Source organism: Candoia aspera, chromosome 11 (genome assembly GCF_035149785.1).
Source record: "Candoia aspera isolate rCanAsp1 chromosome 11, rCanAsp1.hap2, whole genome shotgun sequence".
Taxonomy (NCBI): Eukaryota; Metazoa; Chordata; class Lepidosauria; order Squamata; family Boidae; genus Candoia; species Candoia aspera.
In genome coordinates this window covers 23019348-23039169 of record NC_086163.1, presented here as the reverse complement: position 1 = coordinate 23039169, position 19822 = coordinate 23019348, and the positions used below count along the sequence as shown (strand labels likewise).

The following is a 19822-nucleotide window of genomic DNA, read 5'->3' as shown; positions in this document are numbered from 1 at the left end:
GAAAGAAAGATAGATAGATAGATCTGGGAGGAGGAGAAGCAGAGGCTGGTGGCAGATCAGCCAGATCCTCCCGTCTCCAAATCGTGGGCGCCCACGAACTTCCGAGAACCCAAACCGGGCCAGACCCGCGCCCGAGAGGCGCCCAAGGGTGACGGCCCGCTGACCCGGGCACCGCCAGGAGCACCTCCCACCTGGCAGGAGAGCGTGACAAGCGCGCCCGCCGGTTTCTCGGAAAGGGGGGCAGTGGCGAGAAGCCCCTGGGCACGCTCCCCTCCCATTGGCCAGCTTGCCTCCCGCTCTAGCTCGCCATTGGCGGAAAGACCCGCCGGCGGCCGCCTTCCGCTGGGCCGGGGGTATAAAGGCGCGGGGTGGGTGATACCGAAAGCGCGAGCTTTGGGCGGACCGTGCGGAAGGGGCGCCCGGCCTTCTCCCCTCGCTGCAGCCGGCCCCGTCCAGATGTGGAGCAGGTCAGTGGGCGTGCGTGCGGGAGGGGGCTCCCCGGGGTGGGGGGTGGGGACGTGCTCGCCAGCCGCGGGGCTTGCTCGGTCCCGGGGAGGGAAGCCGGGCTGCCGGGTCCAGGGCGCCCAGCTTCCAGGGAAAGGCGCCGTTTCGCCTCGGCTTGTAGAGCATCAGGACCTTGGACATCGCTTGTTCGCTGCTGTCGGGCCTGGCCGTTTCCTCTGACCCTGCGCCTCTCACCTTTGGGGGACGGCTGGGCTGGTTCTTGCGGCTTAGGGCTTTTCCCCTGGTGGCTCTTAAGTTAGAGGAGGCGCCACCCTTGGCACTGCCATCCGAAAGGTCTCAGGCGCCTCTTTCCCTCCCAAAGTAGCTGCTTCGGAAAGAGAAAGGATGGGAAGAGGAGGGGGAAGAGACGAAAGGAGGGAGGACGCAGATGTCTCGCCTTCTCCCGGTGGACGAGGCCGAACGATTGCGCAATCACCATCTGCCTCGAAGCAGAGTCGAACTTTTCTGCGCTGCTCTCCCTCCTGGTCCTGAAGAACACAGGGGCTGCTGTCCTCCTGGATTTGCTCGTTCTGTGCAGGGCACTAGCTTCTGAATTCGCGTGCCCAGAATTAGCGTGTACTGTGGAGGTCTTCCTGTGGAACATAATGTTCATTGGACTGTTGCTGCTGTTTTTTTGACTGGCTTTAAAAGGAAATTGTGGCCAGAGTTTTAAAAAAATGGCGCACCAGCTTTAGAAGCCCGAATTACACCCTCTCCATATGCAACTTCAAAGAGGGTAGTGTAGAAAGCCTTTGGCTGTATACTATGGGATCAACAGGGGGTGTGCAAATTGTTCATTAAGTGAGACGATTGGCAATAATTTGCATTCGCTCCCGTAACAGTCAAAAAGAGCAGAACTGGTTCAGCGTAATTGTGAAAAATAGGCGTGGGAGAACAGACGCCTCCCCCCAGAACAGACACTTAGAACGTAAATTTCTACAAAGAATTTGCAGTGTGATATTCTGGGTTTCCATTTAAATGTGGTTAGATGAATAAACATTGTTCTTCTTTGGTTGCTGTGTTTTCTAAAAACTACAACATGAAAGGAACATTTGAATATTGAGTGGTTGCTCAGAAGCTGTTGCTTCTGAGCAGTGCAAGTCCCTTGAGAAAATACCTGTTCACAAAGGGGCATCGGCTTGCTTAGATTTAGATCTGACTATGCTGAACAGCATGTAAGGCAGTGATGGGTCTCCAACACCTGTGATCGGATCTCATTGAATTCCACCTGTTGCTTCAGTGAAACTACTTGATGGGGTCAAGTTGCTAGCCTGATACCCAATCTTCCTCCTTTCTCATCTGGGTTGAGGACTAGCAGAGATGCACCAAGTGCATTTACATGGGAATAAATCCCATTGGACAATTGAAGAGGTCAACCTAAGATTGTTCAGTCCCATTAAAACCTCATGATGCTATAGTCACCAGGGATGGCTGCAATTCAGGAAGTGGGTGCTACCATCCCAGCTGGAACTTATTATTCTACCTTTTTCACCTCTTTTAACAAAACAACAATAATAACAAAACTTGATGCTTTATTCTCCATGTCCTAGGTTATTCTCCCATGGGTATCTGAATATTTCCACTTTTAAAGAGAGAGAGACCACTGCAAAATTAATCTGATTCTAACAACATGTTGAGGAAGCTTTTCTTCAAGGACAATTGTTAATAGTTCTTGATTGAAGATAGTCTGGGGCAATTTTTCTCACACAGCCAGCTGGAGCATTTTCTCACAGAATTTTATGTTGAACATTTCCTTAATGAAGAGACATCTTTAAAATGCAGTTGGCATCATATCTCTTATGAAGTTTTGGGGGTTCCATTTTTTTCTTGGTTGTGGCTTATCTCAGTTCGTATCTTACCCCCAGTGAAGCTCACAAAGCCTTGTTGTGAGAGGAGACACCGGTGATCAAGAACATGGCACTGGGAAAAGATTAGACAGACTTTCATCCTGCGTTGATCTTTCAACGTATATGCAATTTAAAATTTTTCACTTAATGTTCTGCTGTGACATGAACTTCCACATATTATAAATTATGGTTGTTCAACATTTGGATCTCTTGTTGGGAGCTTCTCAGAAGCATCCTGGACAGACCGTTGCTGGCTTTAGTTCTGATGGCACAGGCCATTTCTTCTCTCTCTAACTTGATGCCTCCAGAAAGACCTTAAGTAGCTTCCAGCAAATCAGCATGGCAATCTCTTTGAAGTTGTTACATCAAGAGGAAAGATTGTAGATCAGTGATAAAGTGTATGCTTTGCATGGGGGAAAAAAAAAAATCCCAGGATGAATCCTTGGCAGTTTCAGGTCAGGTAGGAACCCAAGGGAAGGGCTGTCAATCATTACTGATGGACCAAAAATTCAAGGTGGATCCTTGTTTTCCTCCATTTACAAATGTTGTTCAGAGCTTGGACTTGTTGCTAATCTGGAGGACTTTGGGGTCTGGTATTTAGTGATCTATGAATTGGAGAAGCTTGGATTGGTAATTGGTAATTTTTCAGTTCATGATTTATTTATTTGTTTGTTTATTTATTTGATTTCTATAGCCACCCATCACAGCAAGTGACTCTGGGCGGCTTACAACAAGATCGATGCATAATTGAGTTTGGACTGGCTAGGATGGCTAGGATGAAGAATAAAATAGGCAACTGCTAGCATTCCGTTAATTGCATCAATTTCAACATTACTTTTAATATTTATATATTGGCCTATCTGAAATATTCTTATGTAATCTTTGGAAAGAAACATCTTAAAGAAAACACAAAATGTTACACAATAATGTATGAATGTATGACTAGTGCTGGGACAATAATCTATGTATCTGAAGCATGAGCAACACACCACATATAAATTATTAGCAACAGTTAATCCAGCTGATGTAAAATATAGAACATTGATCGGATAAAGAGGAAGTTGCCCTCAGGTCAAAGTGGCTCCTCATGATCTCAGGGACATGTCCATGTAGGCTTTTTTTTTGCAAAAATATAGAAATTGTTATTACTGTCTTCTGGAACATTTTTTTCCCTAGTCTTCAGCCCCAGGATCCAAGTTCTAACCATGACCAACTCTGTTGGTTTCAGAATCAGCCAACATTGCTTTAAGTGTTGCTAATTAGCTGGGCTAGAATGTACATCAGCATCAGTTAAAATACAAGATATTTAAGTTGCAGTTATCTGCCTAAAGACTCCATGGTTTACATTAGGCTACAACCACTGGACTTTTTCTTATTGTTTCTCAGAGTTGTAGCTACCATGCAAATACACACCTTCCTTCTGAAAGTCATCCCTGTTGAAACCTGTCAGGTCAATTCCACAAAGGGTTAAAAATGGGGCATAGGATTAGAGACCTAATCTTTGACAATTCTGGAGCTCCACAGTAAAATGTAAGGGGTCTGGAAAGGTGCTTAGCCCCTGACATGTTTCCCTTACAGGGTGTGTGACCGAAATGGTGGAAGACGGCTCAGGCAATGGCTGATTGAACAAATCGATAGTGGAATGTATCCTGGGCTGATCTGGGAAAATGAAGAGAAAACCATGTTCCGTATCCCATGGAAACATGCAGGAAAACAGGATTATAATCAAGAGGTGGACGCATCTATTTTCAAGGTATTAACAACAGCCTTTTGATGGAAACCACATGCATTCCTTTTTTCTGAGTTGTTGGTAGTTTTGCATAAGATCCAGAGAAGTCTCAAATATGAAGTTTCCTACCCTTTTTTGAGTGAGTTTTGTTAAACTAAATCCGACAAATCACTGTGTCTCACTTAGTTTTTTCAGACATGGCTTTTTTTTTTCATCCTGTAGAAATGGGTTCTTGCTTTGGACCACGTTCTGTTCATGTGGCTACACAGAACTTGTTTCTGATTGCCCATGAAGCTGGATTGTTTTAAAATGTGTGAAATCCCAGTTCCTCACCACCATCAAGCAGCTGTTTGTAGTTTGTCACTAAGACCGGGCTCTGCCACCGGGCTAGGGGCAGGCAGGAGAATAGTCACACTTGGGGTTGGCTAGTGCCTTGAAGTGCCCCTCCTACGCAATGACTGAATGAGACCACAGCCATCTGGATTTTATTACATTTGGTAGCTTTGTGAAATTGTTTTATGGTGTATTTTATATTGGAATTTTATTATATATTTATTGTTTTATATTGTAAACCACCCAGAGTCCCTCCGGTCGGAGGAGATGGGCAGTGGCAAATTTGATAAATAAATAAATGAATAAATAAGTAAGTAAGTACTGCTGTGGTGCTGAATTGGAGAGCTGTGCAATTTAGATTAGATTATAGCAACTCTTAGTAGTTAGAAAAAACACACCTTTGTTACCAGTACAAATTATATTTTAAAGGGGCTATCTGTATGCATTTTAAAAAAGATGGGCATGACATTTCAGTGTGGCATGGGTGCTGACACTGGGAGGTCATGAGACGTAGAAGAAGCATAAGAATAAGAAAGAGAAATGGCCTTCACAGGACCAAATGCCCATCCAGGCACTTCAATTGTGCTAATGGCCTTACTCAATGTCTTTCCTTAGTAGGAGCCCTGTGTTGCTTTCATAGATCAGGATCTCAAGTGGTTGTGTCCTTCCTTGTAAGAACTCTTCATGCCAACCCTTCTAGGCATGGGCAGTATTCAAAGGAAAATTCAAAGAAGGTGACAAAGCAGAGCCAGCGACATGGAAGACCAGACTACGTTGCGCCTTAAATAAGAGCCCGGACTTTGAAGAAGTGACTGAGAGGTCACAGCTTGACATTTCAGAGCCTTACAAGGTTTACCGCATCGTTCCAGAGGAAGAGCAAAAATGTAAGTGGAGCCCAGCCACATGATCAGCACTGCTTCGCAGCCGAGCACCCGCTAGATGCTATCCTGTCCAGTTACAGCAGTGTTTCTCAACCTTGGTGAGTTTAAGATGGGTGGACTTCAACTCCCAGAATTCCCCAGCCAGCAGAGCTGGCTGGGGAATTCTGGGAGTTGAAGTCCACCCATCTTAGACTCACCAAGGTTGGGAAACACTGGGCTACAGGCACCAGATGATTGACATAGTTTTTATTGGCTGCTCTTCAAAACAAAAGCTTTCACAGGATGGGTTATGCATTTTTAAAAAAATCATTATTGGAGGGGGGAAAAGGCTAAAACCTTCCCTTGCTTATGTAGAGCCAGATCAAAGTACTGGGGTGTTCAAATCAATGGTTCTCCATGGGGAAAACCAGAGAAAAGGAACATGAATAAATTAAAACACATACACTAGCCTAAGACACCATGTATTTTACAGCAGGGGTGTCCACAGGGGTGGGGTTAAAAAAAAATCATCAAGATGGTGGCTACAATCCTGCGATCCAAGTCCCATTCTTTTTTTTACATGCAGGGGACGCCTGTTTTTCAGAAAAACCTGTTAATGATATGCAAGCCGGCATGCCAGGGAAAGCAGCCCGCTGTAATTCAGAAGTGACACACCACTTTGGATGTATGAGTGATCACATAGGAGGTTGAACAGGCATAAAGCAAATGGCTGCCCCCCATTTAACCGCCCAGAGTCCCCTTTTCGGGAGAGATGGGCAGTGGTAGAAATTTGAAAAAAACATTTATTTATTTATTTGCAGGGTCGATAAGCTGCCAGTTCTGAGCGTGTACAAAATGTATGTGCCTAAGAATGACCTGCAGGAGATTTTACATGTAGGGCCTTTCTGCCTGTTCAAAGAGTTTTGCTTGCATATAAAATTAATATGCACATGGGCTCTCTCCAGGATGTACTTAATGCACATATGGGAGGGGCACGGAGCTAATTACTGGCTTTTCCAGCCTCGATGTCCCCCAGATAGAGGGGAGAATAATGCAAAATCTTAAAGAAGCCCCTGCTTGAGCCCTCTCCCCTCCACAAAGGCTGTTATTAGAGATGGAGCTGAACATATATCAGGGTTAACGTTCATTTAAGCCAGTGCTTTTCAAACCTGGCAATGTCAAGATGTGTGGACTTCAACGCCCAGAATTCCCCAGCTGGAAAACACTGATATAAGCTGAACCTTTAGAGTTTTTGACCTTGCTTGATTGATGCACCTTATTCTGGAAACCAGCTTTCTGTGCCTGAGCACTGTCTCCTCTTCAGCCTGTGTCCTTTCCTTGACATCGGTGTGAGCAGAGAGATTTTGCCCCCCTTCCACCCAGCAGTTTTAGCCCCCAAATGCCCCATTTCCAAAGGCCCAGAGGTTGTGAGAGTCAGCAGAAACAGAACTCTTTGTTGGCTCTTTTGTCAGAGCTAAATGTTGTGGTTACCAAACACCATGTCCGACTTTACCCCAGCTGTACACCCTGCATTATTTTTAGCTGTGGTTCTTCTGGTGCGGTGTCTTTTCAAGCATGCAAAACTGAATTTCAAGAAATCTCTCACTTAGGCTTTTGCTGTTTATTATATGAACTCTGTTGTCTGTGAAGCAACCCAATGCCGTTTTCTCACTCACTCTGTGTGATGTTTCAAAGGTGGCAAGATGTGGGGGGGGGGATCTATAGCAAAACCTACCATCTTTGGTTCCCTGTGATCAAAAGCAAGTTGTCTTCTCTTCGGTTCGCATTTAAAAAAATAATAGTAAAGTGAGCCCCCTCCCCCCCAAAGAGTTCATCTAATAAGGCCACCATTCATTTAATGATTTTAAAACATGTCCAGATGTTGCTGTGCTGTTCTGTACTGAGCCTTTATTTATTTAATGGGGGGAAAACTCTGAGAGGTCTGCAGTTCCGAATATCCTGCATGCCTCCCCACACCAAGTCCCAAATAAATGGAGTGAGGTTTTAGAATAACCCTTTTCCCCCTTTGCTTGTGTTTCCTTCTCTCTCTCTGTTAACCCTCTGAATCTCTCCCAGACTGATGCTCTTTGGCAGAGTGTGCGATGAGACTCAAATGGTATTTCCTTGCAGGCAAGATGGGGATGGGGACCAGATGCAGCTTGAATGAGGTCACAGACATGGACTGCAACGCTTCCTCCATAGAAGAGTTAATGAAGGAGGTAACTAACCGCTTCACACCAGGCTAAAGCCTCAGTGTCTCCCTTTGAACTTTTCCCCTTTTCTCTAGAGAGTAAACAAACGTTGGTCCAAAAAAATGGGTGTAGCGTTGAAGAAATTGCTAAAACTCGTCCCTTGTCCCTCACCGGCACTTGGGGCTCCCAGAGATGGGGGCTGTTCATCTCTACGTGAGTTGATTCAGTGGTGTCTGCAGGGAATGGTCAAAAGACTCAGGAGGGTGCCCTGCTTCCTTTTCATGTACATTACACACGCAGCACACGTACAAAAGTGCAGGCTTTGATTGCACTGTTGTGGCCACCATTTTGGATTTTTTGACCACGCCATGCAGACACCCCCGAGTGCTGATCGCTGTGTAGGCTGGAGGAACTTGAGTCTGTTGTGAGCAATGTGCTTCCTCCCTTCTTTCCACCCCCTTCCACCCCATCCAGAATAAGTAAAGTTGAAGGCAAGTGTGCATGGCAATACGGAAGCAAGGCCACGGACAGAAAGTTGGCCACTATGTTTGGCATTCAGAGGTCGCCCATCTCAGTTGCCAAAGCCCTATCTTGGAAACAGATCCATCAAGAAAAGTGCAAAACTTGTTGGCTGGGTTGCCTACGTGCAAGCCATTTTCTTATGGTTGCAATCTGCAGGCAGGGCCTGCCCTGCCATTGGATAAAGTGAGGCAGCTGTTTTGGGAAGTTCCTGCTAAGAGGGGCTAAGTTCCTGCTAATTACTCCAACTTACTCCTCCAGCAGGATGGAACAGGAGCAGACCGTCCAAGTAATTTCTCATGGGTAATTAAATGCAAAGGGGAAAGCAGGGGAGGGGAAGACAAAAACGTATGCTGCTTTATAGCAAATATCATGCTTATTTAATATTTGCAGGATTCGGGTCCTCTGCTTCCTGGTTAGAAATACAGAGTGTATGATTAAGACTAGTTGCTGTGAGGGGTCAGGTGCAAGATATCTCGAAGTATCCCTCCTTAACCAGGGGAAGGAGAAGGAATAACGGCTACTTTAATAATGGCTAAGAGAACTTGCAGTGCTTTGAAATTTGGGGAGAGGGATATAACACTGATTTTATTTAAGAAAGGTAGATGCCACCCATTTACATCATGCACATCATGCGTATTACTATATATGCTGCTTTTATGCGTGTATCATATTCCTGGTGGCCTTTATTAATAGAGGAACTAAATGCCCTTATTGAGAGCCTGTCTGGTGTTGTGATTAAGGCTTCAGGCTAGAAACCGGGAAACTGTGAGTTCTAGTCCCGCCTTGGGCACAAAGCCAGCTGGGTGACCTTGGGCCAGTCCCTTTCTCTCAGCCTAGGAAGGAGGCAATGGCAAACCACTTCTGAAAAACCTGGCCAAGAAAACTGTAGGGACTTGTCCAAGCAGTCTCCAAGAATCAGACACGATTGAATGGAATATCTGCCATCTGTCTATCTGGATATCTATCTCTATTTCCCCCCTTATAAAATACCTTCTTGGTGTGGAAAGCAGTGGAATGCTTTATGGCAAGATAAACTGCTTTCAGGCTCTGTCTGCTTGGTCATCTCAAACATTCTGCGTCTTCTTCTCCATAAACTCCCCAGCCTCCCTCAGCTGTGGAGGAGTATCTTGGCACAATCAAAAGAAGCCCTTCACCACCACAGGAGAGCAGCAGAAATCCACCCATCCCAGACTGGTGGATGCATCAGTCAAGTCATGGTAAGCCGTCCTTTCCAAAAGGAGAAAATCTCTGTAGCTCAGGGTTGAACTGTGGAGTCCTTGGTGCTCTCTGAGCTTGGTGGTTTGTTTGCTTGTAGATGTTTCATTACTCAACTTGGTAACATCATCAGTGAGCATCATTATTGCCCTGATGATGTTACCTACTTGGGTGATGAAATGTCTGCAAGCCAACAACCAAGCTCAGACAGAACCCATCCTTTGTCATAGGCATTTATCAGTTGGGGAAAGGAGTGGGCAAGTGACGTCATACTTGTCATGGGGTTGTTGGGCAAAGGACTTGCGTCAGTTCCATCAACATTACATTGTCCATGCCTGCTTTAATTCCTCAGTTGTGAGTCTTTGGAAGTCTGTGAAGGACTACAGAAAGAATATAAATTGGGCTTTGGTTTGACAGAATATCCAGACATATTCATATTATACCAGTGATGATGTGGAGAGACCACTGATGGCAGAGATGTTTTACTGTGGCCCAGGCAAAATATTTGCCAAACTTTTGACCGCTAACTGCACCCCAACAAGATTCCCACAGAGGCTTCTTTAATCTCTTCATGGAAAGAGAACAAACATCATCATGTTCTATAAATCTTGATGACTAAATACTTTAACTTTTAGGACTCCATTTATCTCTGAGTTTGCTAGGACAGAGCTATTTTCATCCACTAGATAAGCATCTGTTGTTAAACAGAGGATGTAGCCAATAGTTTGTCAGATTAAAAAGGAAACTCCAGTTTTTCTGAACCTACCATATTTTCCAAACTTTCTCCCTTTTCCTAGACACAGAGACTATTATTCTGTAACTACTTCTTTCTGGAATAAACAAACAAGGCCACTGGGCTTACATTCTAACCTGGCCAGATCATTGTTTAGTGATCTGCAGTATGGCTCTTGCTTTGTATGACGAGGGCAACCTGTCTATGTAAGTGAACTTGGTGGTTGCCCATGCAGCCAAGTTATCCAGGGTGCCAAATTTCAGGAAGGAAAAGAAAATCCAATCAAATCAGTCCTTGAGTTTGGGGATGAGGTGCCAATTGCATCCAGGGTGGCAGTTGCTGGAATTGAGCCTAGGGACACCTCTGGCTGAAGGGGCAAAGCTCAATGCCCAGCACCCCAAAACATCTCAATCTCAGATAGAAAAAAGTGGTGGAGACCTTCAAGAGTTACTCCCAAGGAGTCAACAGCACTGGTCCTAGATGGAGCAGCTGGAATCTAATTTAATCCAGCACAGGAATGTTAAGGGAATGTCTTGATTTGGTGATCACAAACATGTGTTCTGCTTACAAGAAAAAAATAATAATTTCTTTTTTTTTAAATCCATAGCTTTGTCCCTGATGACTGGGTTTGCTGCGTACGAGCCTCTTCTAGGTATGATGGTCTTTCAGTCAGTGTTGAGTGTGAATAGCCATTGTTTGGTTCCCCTTCCTTTTCAGTTGGCCTCATTTTTTTCCATGTCAAAGATTGTAAGCGTTGTGTGTACCACTGGGGAGAGGGGAATGTCGAGGCCAGAAATGGATGATGATGTTGATGTTGATGATGATGATGATACTGACATCCTGCTTTCACATTGTCAGTGACTGTGTGCATGTGTTTCATGAAATCTCCAGTTTGTTCCAGTCTGCATGGGGAGAAATTAATGTTGAGGAGGTTTGGAGGAGGCATTTAAGATGGGATCTTGCAGTTTTGGCTGGTAGCTGCCAGCCCATGAAGTAACAAGGCTGAGAAAGGACGGACCTCTTTGAGGAAGGAAGTGCAGGAGCAGAACAGAGGTCACAGGCAAGGAAGCATTAGATGGCAAATTCTCTTTATGTATGTTTTTACCAGAAGCATGTCTCTGGTGGACGTGCTTAGGAAAGCAAAGTTTGAAGGCAGTTCTGACTTCAGAATGATTCACCTGGGACTCCAGAATTACAGCCACGTAGCTGTAAATCCAACAGACAATAGGTACAGTATCTGTGAAGGCAACCTCTGGTTTCATTACAGATTTGTAAATAGCTCCCTGCTAATTTGGATTAGCAATAAACAAAAGTGGGGGGAAGTTAAAAATGGTTCCTTGTACAATTTTCTCCATGAAATTCAAAGCTCTTCCAGGGCGCTTCCGTTGGAGAAGTGGTGTAAGAGGGGAAAAAAGGCTAACTCCACCCTTCTCAATTTGGATCAAATTTTTTGTCAGTCCCCCTACTGGTTTTTCCAAGCATTGAAGTAAAATGGAGAAGCAGTCATGGGACCCCGTTGGTTTGCTTTGTTTGGCCCCCAGAAAATGTAGGTTTGAGGGCAGAGCTTTGATGCAGTTGGGTGAAGCCAAGGTGTTTAGTGGTTCTGTTCTCCTTTGCTTGTTTCTTGGAATCCTTTCGTCCACCCCATTATCCCATGTTTGAGATGAGTGTGTGGGTCAACCCCTTGCAGGCACCAACATGGGCTGCCTGCAGACTCATCTGATGATTTCTGCCCTGTGTGACTTCGTAGGCTACTCCCAAATGGTGATCAACTTCTACTATGGAGGGAAGCTGGTGGGGAGCACAACCACCTCTTGCCCCGAGGGCTGCCGGATCTCCCTGGGAGAGGTGCCCTATTGCTTGGAAAGCTTGGAACATGTGCAGTTCCCATCTGCAGAGCTGATACCCAACGAGCGCCAGAGGCAGATTACCAGAAAGCTCTTTGGGCACCTGGAACGGGGTGTCCTTCTGCACTGCAACAAACAAGGCATCTTCATCAAGCGGCTGAGCCAAGGAAGGGTCTTCTGGAGCGGGAACACCATGGCCTGCAAGGAGAAACCCAACAAACTGGACCGGGATGAGGTGGTCAAAATATTTGACACCAACTACTTCCTCAGAGGTCAGTGAGAAGGTTCAGCCTCTTTTGTACTTTCCTTGGTGTTTGAGAAGATGGTCAAGGACTACACACCCCCTGAGTTAAGGGTGGGCAAGTTTTTGGTGGCTGAGGGCCAAACTCAGAGAGTTTGAGGCCACATCAGATGGGCCGATAAGACTAAATGTGCCTGTGGATGAGGTTGAATTTTCTTTGTCTGGGGAAAGAGGTGGGATGGGACATGGTTCTCTTTTCTTTTTTTAATGATGTTAAAACTATTTTAGGCTTATGTCATTGAGATATGTATGTGTTGTGTGTGTGTGTTTGTGTGTGTATGTGTGTCAGTGAGATGGAGGGACCTGCAGAAAACAGGTTTGAAGGTGCAAATTTTTCTCCCTGTCCTATAATCTCAGACTCAAGTCCACATCAAAATGTCTTCGAAAAAGTCAAGTTGGGAGGCAACCTGAATAAATTAGATACAGCAAGTACTTAGACAGATGGGATCTGCACATTGCATGCCATTTTCTTTTTGCATCTTCTGTCTAGGAAAGGTTCTAAAAAGACAAGGAAAGCAAGGGATGTTCTCTTAAGTAGTCTGAATCCGAACCACAGAGGGCTTCAGAAGTAGTAACCCCTACTTTGTATTTCTCCTGGAAGTAAATCGGCAGCCTGTTGGTGCCCAGTTGTGAAGCCCACAATGGATAAACATGGTTTGATCTTGATAGAATTTATAACAATTTTTAAAAGCGACTTTTATGTTGGCCTTCCAAAACTGTACTTTCCCCTCTAATATCGGTTGCTCATCCCATTTTTGTCTGCTTTGGTCTTGTTCGCCCTGGAGAAAATCCATCTGTGTGGGTGCTAAGAGTTCATTGGCTTGATGGCCATCATCGTGATCAATCCTCTTGTTTTTAGAAATGCTACAATTCAGAACCAGTGCCAGTACCGGAGATGACAGAGCTTCATGGAGCTCAGCTAAACTATTCCACCGCATTGGTGTTGTTATGGGGATCTAATAGAGGACGAAGAGATTTATTTTATTTTATTTATTTTATTTTTATCCTGCCTTTATTCCATGTGCATCGTTTTGAACTTTCAGAGAGATGACAAGGTAGAAATGCAACAGATACACAACTGAATAAAAATACTAGAGGGAGCCTAAAGCACTTGTAGCTGGAGATGTCTTGTGTGCCCACAGGGGCCTGATCTTTCTCCTCCCCAGGGCCGCAACTAAAGTCTGTGTCACCCGGGGCAAATGTGGATTCCGCGCCCATTTTGGCGCCTCCCCCAGCACTCATTTTGGCATCCCCCCCCAGTGTGGCGCCTGGGGCACATGCTCTGCTTGCCCCCCCACCCCCCGTTGCAGCCCTGCTCCTCTCCCGTGGTTCCTTTTTGTGTCTTGTGTGCTGCTGAGCCAACGGAGACCAGTCATCTGCCCCTGCTTTCAATGCGTTAAAGTTTGCTTGTTTCTCCCTTCTAGAGTTCCATCAGTATTATAACAGTCAAGGCCGCTTCCCAAACAGCAAAGTGATCCTGTGTTTCGGAGAGGAATTTCCAGATGCCGTCCCCTTACGCTGCAAGCTGATCCTGGTTGAGGTGAGCAGGACGATTGGTCATGATGTCAGTTATGGAACCAGCTCTGGCTTCAGTTCCCTTGCCTATAGTTCAAATTTCAGGACTTCCCAAGGTTAGTTACAGAGCTGTTCCTCTTTTCTTGGGTTATATTCCTTTTTCAAAACAGCCATATACTATAGATCAGTGTTCCTCAACCTTTTTAACTTTAAGATGTGTGGACTTCAACTCCCAGAATTCCCCAGCCAGCCATGCTTGAGAAATGCTGGCTGGGGAATTCTGGGAGTTGAAGTCCATGCATCTTAAAGTTAAAAAGGTTGAGGAACACTTCTATAGATGACTCACTCTCACATTTTAGGAGTATTGTGTCTTGTTGGATGCAAGTGATCTGGAGTGTCAGTTTCACACTGTGAGATTGGCAAGCAGCCTTGCGCTCTTTCTTCCCTGGCCTTAAAAGCTTCTCTGGATATCTCTGCAGGGATATTGTATTTGCTGCTCTTCAGCACTGATTTAGGAGCAACCATGGGGATTGTGATGAATGGCGGAGACTCAGCTGGCATGCTTCTTGCCGGCAGAACGTAAAAGTCTGCGTCAAGCGGAGCAAGCTAGAATTGACCCCAAATTGAGGCCAAGCAGAAATAAGCTCTCAGAGAGGGTGCAGCCAACCACAGAAAGTGCCATTCAAAACACTGACTTGCAGAATGGGTGCTTGGCCTGTGGGCTGGCTTGAACCAGCTATCTGCATCAAATAAAGTCAGCCGCAGGTGCACAGCTTGGCCAGGCAGCTGATAATACTTCTTTCCAACTCAGCCAGTCTACTTGTTTAGCATAGGTGCAAAAGATCTGCCTGGTTTGGGCTGGCTCAGTCCAGGAAATTAAAGAGGAGACGAGGGCATGCCTTGGGGGCGTCCACAGGCGTGCCAGAAAAGTCAAGAAAGTGGCCACAGCCGTGAGCTCAAAGCCCAGATCCCCTTTTGCACATGTCCATGCACACTCTACTTATTTGACTTGCATCATACCCTTCTGCTGAATCTGAGCATGCACATTGGCTATCATTTATACAATGCAGAGTGCAAGGAATGCAGATGCAAAGACACACCAGGATTAATGAACAATTTAAGGCCTGGCAACAGAGAAGCATCTTTTAAAAGTTTCTAGGAAGCCAAATGCCACTTGGGAGGAAGGGCATTCCCCAGCTTGGGAGTGAGGGAGGGAAGCTGGTGGAGAGGTGAACCCTTGGCATAAGGAAGCAGCTTCAGGGAGGGCCTTTCCTCCAACTCTTAATGCCCAAAGAGACACAACATGGGAAAAGGCCCTACTGGAGATTTGCTCTTCAGCTAATGATTCTTCCTGTGCTTAACCATGTTCTCTTAAATAAGCCACAGCTGGCTGGATGTGTGCACCATGCTGAGGGCTAATGCGTGGTTTCTCATCACAATGGCTGTGTTCAGGCAACATGTTTGAATAAAATCAGAGAAACTGCATTAGAGCTTAGCACAGTGTCTGAACCAGATGTAGCCCTTCCAGGTGGAACAGCTCAGGCCCTGTGCGCTGCTGCTGAGCTGAGTAGAGAAAAGGAAGCGACGGGCTTTATGGCTGCTGCCTGCAGAGCTTGTTGACTTAGCTAACAGGTGACCTGTTGCACTGTCTGTCCTGTGCAGTGCAGAGACCACAAAGCTGTAAATCAAGAAATTTTTATATCCTTTACATCCTAACCTTAGAGAGATGTGGGATGCAGCACAGTGTGCACCAAGCACCTTGAAAACCATAAAACACCGAACAGACACAGCTGCTGTTATGATACTTTACCTTTGCATTTAAAACTCCTTCGCCTTTGCATTTAAAACGTCTCCGTTGCACTGTGTGGTCTTCATACGTAGCCTGTGATCCAACCCAAGGTATCTCCTTGTCTTCTGAATGCAGATTGAGCAGCTGAGCATCCGGCAGCTGGTGGAGGAAGCCCGGAAGAATGAAAACAGCGCTTTGGGCCCCCCAGCAGGAGAGGAGGTGCATTATGATCAGATGTACAGGAACTTCCAGGATTCTTGTGGACCTCATCAAAGACCCATTTTCAGAGAAAACCAGCAAATTACCGTTTGAGACTCTGGGGCAGAATATTTCATTAATTTTTCAAGCTTTTTTTCCCTTCTTCTTCCGCCTCCCCAATCTTACAGCTTAGATCTTCCACACTGAAATTTTCCTTTTTGGATTTTTAAAAAATGTTTTGTATGTAAATGTATAAAGGGTTTAAATATATAAGGGCTTGTTTTCCCCCCTTTCCTTTCAGAATTTAACACAAAAAGCCTCAACTGCAAATCGCTTTGATCTTCCCAACTACTGCAAGTCCCACAGAAAGTTGCATTTTCAAGAGCATTGGCGCATGTTGTCCTTTTTAAAGTGAGGGTGTAACAATCGCACCCAAGCACTTCTTCAGTTTCCCACAAAGGGTTTGATTGAGCATTGTTCTGGGGGAATTAATGGAAATTAAAAGGGTTGCTGGGCCTTGTGGTCTGTGTCGTTGGGAAGTCTTCAGGGCAAGAACCAGCAGCATTCCTGCGTGGTTCTGCATCCAAAGATCCTACTGCCAGGTACTGATGATGGTTCTACGCCGGGCATAGAAGAGGTGGGAGACGGTTGGTCACATGGCTGGGGTGGGTTTGGACAGCCCCAAACTTTTGGTAGGGGGATTTGCATTTGGAGACCGGAAGGGAGGAGGAAGAAGGGAACTCCACTGTGCATTTGCTCCAAATACAGTGACTTCTGGTGATTGACAGAGGGAGGTCCTCCACATTATCAGCTGTGTATGTTCAGTGTGCTGGCATATAAGCATGCTGAGCAAGCAGCAAAGAATCAGAAGTGCTTCAGTTCCAAAGTTTTTTTTTTTTTAATGAGTCCTACCAGATGTGCATCTTGAAACAGCAGGTACATACAGGTAGTCCTCGCTTAACAACCATTCATTTAGTGATGGTTCAGACTTACGACGGTGCTGAAAAAAAAACTTATGACTGGTTGTCACACTTATGACTGTCACAGTGTCCCCACAGTCACGTGATCACAATTTGGGCACTTGGCAACTGGTTCACATTTATGGCCGTCACAATGCCCTGTGGTCATATGATTGCCATTTTCAAGCTTCCTGGCCAGCTTCTGGCAAGCAAAATCAATGGGGAACTGCGTGATTCACTTAACAACCATGTGGTTTGCTTAACACCCATGGGCCTTTGCTTAATGACTGCTGCAAAAAAGGTGGCAGAATTGGGTCAGATTCACTTAATAACTGCTTCACTTAGCAACCAAAATTCTGTTGTCGTTAAGTGAGGACTACCTCTACATTCATATGAATCCATCTGCTTTCTGATGGACAGGTGAAGGCTGACACTTGGCAGCTAAAGATATAAACTGACTCCATTAAAAAAGTCCTGTGCGCCAATGCTGGAATCTTTTGCAGGCAATGATCTGTAGCCCATTTCCACATGCAATTTATCCTTGGTGTCGTACTTAACAGGGATAACTGTGAATTTGCCCTACTGCTTAACCCTTTATTCTTTTGGGACACAGAGAGGATATACAGTATATATATATACAGTGTATGTAAGTATGTATCTATGTGTGTGTGTGTGTGTGTGTGTATATACACACACATACACACAAACACACAAAGTCCTTGGGTCTGGTTTCATGCTGAAACCAGACCCAAGGACAAAATTAATCCTGGGTAGATGAAAATCCTGTGAAAAATTTGCTGGCTAGATATCTCTGTATCCCTTTAAGAAACCACACAATATCTCTATATTATTGTGATTTTTTATTTTATTTTTTTATTGCTGGAATTTCTTTTTTGGGGGGTAGATTAAATTCTTTAGGTATTTGATTGGAATGGAACAGATATAAAACTGCCTTATTCTGAGAAGGTGCTTGGTCCACCTTGTTTGATTTTATCTCCTTCATTGGCAGCAACTCCTGGAGAAGCTGAGAATTGAACCAAGCAGCCTTTTTGGGCCAATCCATGTGCTTGGCCATCAAGCTATGGGCTGCACCTCACTGGTTTTCTTTTTCAGATTAGTTTTTTTTTCTTCTTTTTAAGCTTTATTAAGCAGGAGACTCTTCTCAGGAAGCAGAGATCAAGGCAGACTTTGGACATAGCTTGTTGAAAAAGTATCCTACCTTTGGTGGGCAAATTATACCTTTGAAGAAGAAAACAAGAACAAGCATATCAGCTCCTTCTCATTCTGACAAAGTCCAGGAACCTCAGTACTAACCCATATCAATAGGAGACGCATAGATAGTCTTAGCTGGGAGAATGCAAAATCCACAATAAACAAGGTGATGAGGATTCTTTTTGGGGGGGTAGATTAAATTCACCTTGAAACAAAGAGTTTAGTTCATAAAATGGTCTGCCAGGATTCCCAAGGGGACCAGAAGATCTGATTTCAGCTGGTAGGACAGTTCTATACATGCAGATACAGGAGAGGCCCCTGCCATTAGAGGGACTTGCAGCTGACCTTGGAAATATTGGGGCAGGACATCAGGGATAGCCTCTTTGTACAGAGCAGCACCAATGCTGGCCTTTGTTGGCACATGGGGTTGACTTAAAATCCTGCAAAACTGCAGTGGTGAAAGAACCTCTCAAAACTTGCCTGTTAGATCAATATGCCTCAAGGTTTGTGTAGGGTGGGTGTCTGTACGAATGATCACTCATGCAGATCTCGCCTGCTTGTGATGGTTATGCACTGGTCCTACCTGGAAGTCTGATTCATTCATTGTTGAAAAAGGGCATTATGTTGATCTGTTCAGGTGCAAAAAGGATGCTCCCACTTCGCTCCTGTGCTGCCGTACAGAGGTGGGACCTATGTGGTGCTCTCACGTGCCACAAATTCCCCACTGAAAGCAGAAGCAATTACAAAAATGTGTGCTCATAGGAATGATTATGTGCCCCTGAGGATGACTTGGAGCAATCAGGTTGTTTGTTATGTCTCCTGGAGTATTTATTTTGACTGCTTGTTTAAAATATTTTGTGATTGTTTTACCAAAATGTGCCTTCAAATAAATAACAGCCTTTTATAATCAATTGTCTTCTGCCTTCTGATGGGAAAACCCATCTAGTCTTACCTTAAAGCTTTAAGGAGGGCTCCATCCCACCCTCTCTGCTGAAGGTTGAAATCCAAACTTCTGTCCCAAAACTATGGGAGGCATGCTATGCGCAGAGACCACACTTAATATTGTGGAGGAGAATGGCCTCACTGGTTAAGTTGATGAGAAACAGATGGACCTGAGCAGAGCCAGGATCTTTTGTATCCTTGTGGCACGTTTTGGAAGCGGGGGTAGAATTGGGACATTTTTCTTTGTTTCTTTTAAACCAGGGGTAGGTGAGGTTTGGGGAAGGCAAAGCCTGTAACTCAACTTCCCCCTGCAGGAGACAACCTGGAGATGTGATTATATTAGGGAAGAACCAACTTTTTCCCCCTGGCCTGATTGATTTGTTCATTGATTTCATGATTTTAAGGATGAGAACAAAAGCATAAGGCTTCTGGGGGTGGGGCAGACCGCATCCATCTTCATTCTCAGTCCCCCCCTGGCTCAAAATAAGCTAGTTTTTAAGGCCTACTCCCAAAACAGCATGAAACTATTACCGTGGTACCCAGTGATCGGACAGGGCCGTGGGTGTTACTCATTGGACGCATGGAGCTGGATGACTTTTGTTAACTTCCCTCATGCTAAGTGAATAGCCCCCATGTTTTTTGTTCCAAAGGTCCTAGGAATAGTTTTAAATCTGGATATTCTTGAAATTTGCCTATATTGTGCGAGAGCTGGACCATAAGGAAGGCTGAGAGAAGGAAGATCGATGCTTTTGAACTGTGGTGTTGGAGGAAAATCCTGAGAGTGCCTTGGACTGCAAGAAGATCCAACCAGTCCATCCTCCAGGAAATAAAGCCAGACTGCTCACTTGAGGGAACGATCTTAAAGGCAAAACTGAAATACTTTGGCCACATAATGAGAAGACAGGACACCCTGGAGAAGATGCTGATGCTAGGGAGAGTGGAGGGCGAAAGGAAGAGGGGCCGACCAAGGGCAAGATGGATGGATGACATTCTAGAGGTGACGGACTCGTCCCTGGGGGAGCTGGGGGTGTTGACGACTGACAGGAAGCTCTGGCGTGGGCTGGTCCATGAAGTCGCGAAGAGTCGGAAGCGACTAAACGAATAAACAACAACAAGTTCACACT

General features: G+C 45.2%; 1 protein-coding gene across 1 annotated transcript; it reads left to right on the top strand.

Moving 5' to 3' along the window:
• The first annotated feature begins 393 nt into the window (after positions 1 to 393).
• IRF8 (interferon regulatory factor 8) lies at positions 394 to 16144 on the top strand. Its single transcript, XM_063312948.1, has 9 exons — positions 394 to 467; positions 3930 to 4104; positions 5114 to 5297; positions 7404 to 7492; positions 9090 to 9204; positions 10543 to 10587; positions 11686 to 12054; positions 13508 to 13623; positions 15523 to 16144. The coding sequence occupies exons 1-9, from the start codon at positions 457 to 459 to the stop codon at positions 15697 to 15699; spliced, it is 1281 nt and encodes a 426-aa protein (XP_063169018.1). The 5' UTR covers positions 394 to 456; the 3' UTR covers positions 15700 to 16144.
• The last annotated feature ends 3678 nt before the right edge of the window (positions 16145 to 19822 follow it).

Excerpts from the sequence above, each read along its gene's own strand:
- IRF8 (XM_063312948.1), top strand. Across the intron at positions 4,105-5,113 it reads TGGACGCATCTATTTTCAAG|GCATGGGCAGTATTCAAAGG; the intron begins GTATTAACAACA and ends CAACCCTTCTAG. Across the intron at positions 9,205-10,542 it reads GATGCATCAGTCAAGTCATG|CTTTGTCCCTGATGACTGGG; the intron begins GTAAGCCGTCCT and ends TTAAATCCATAG.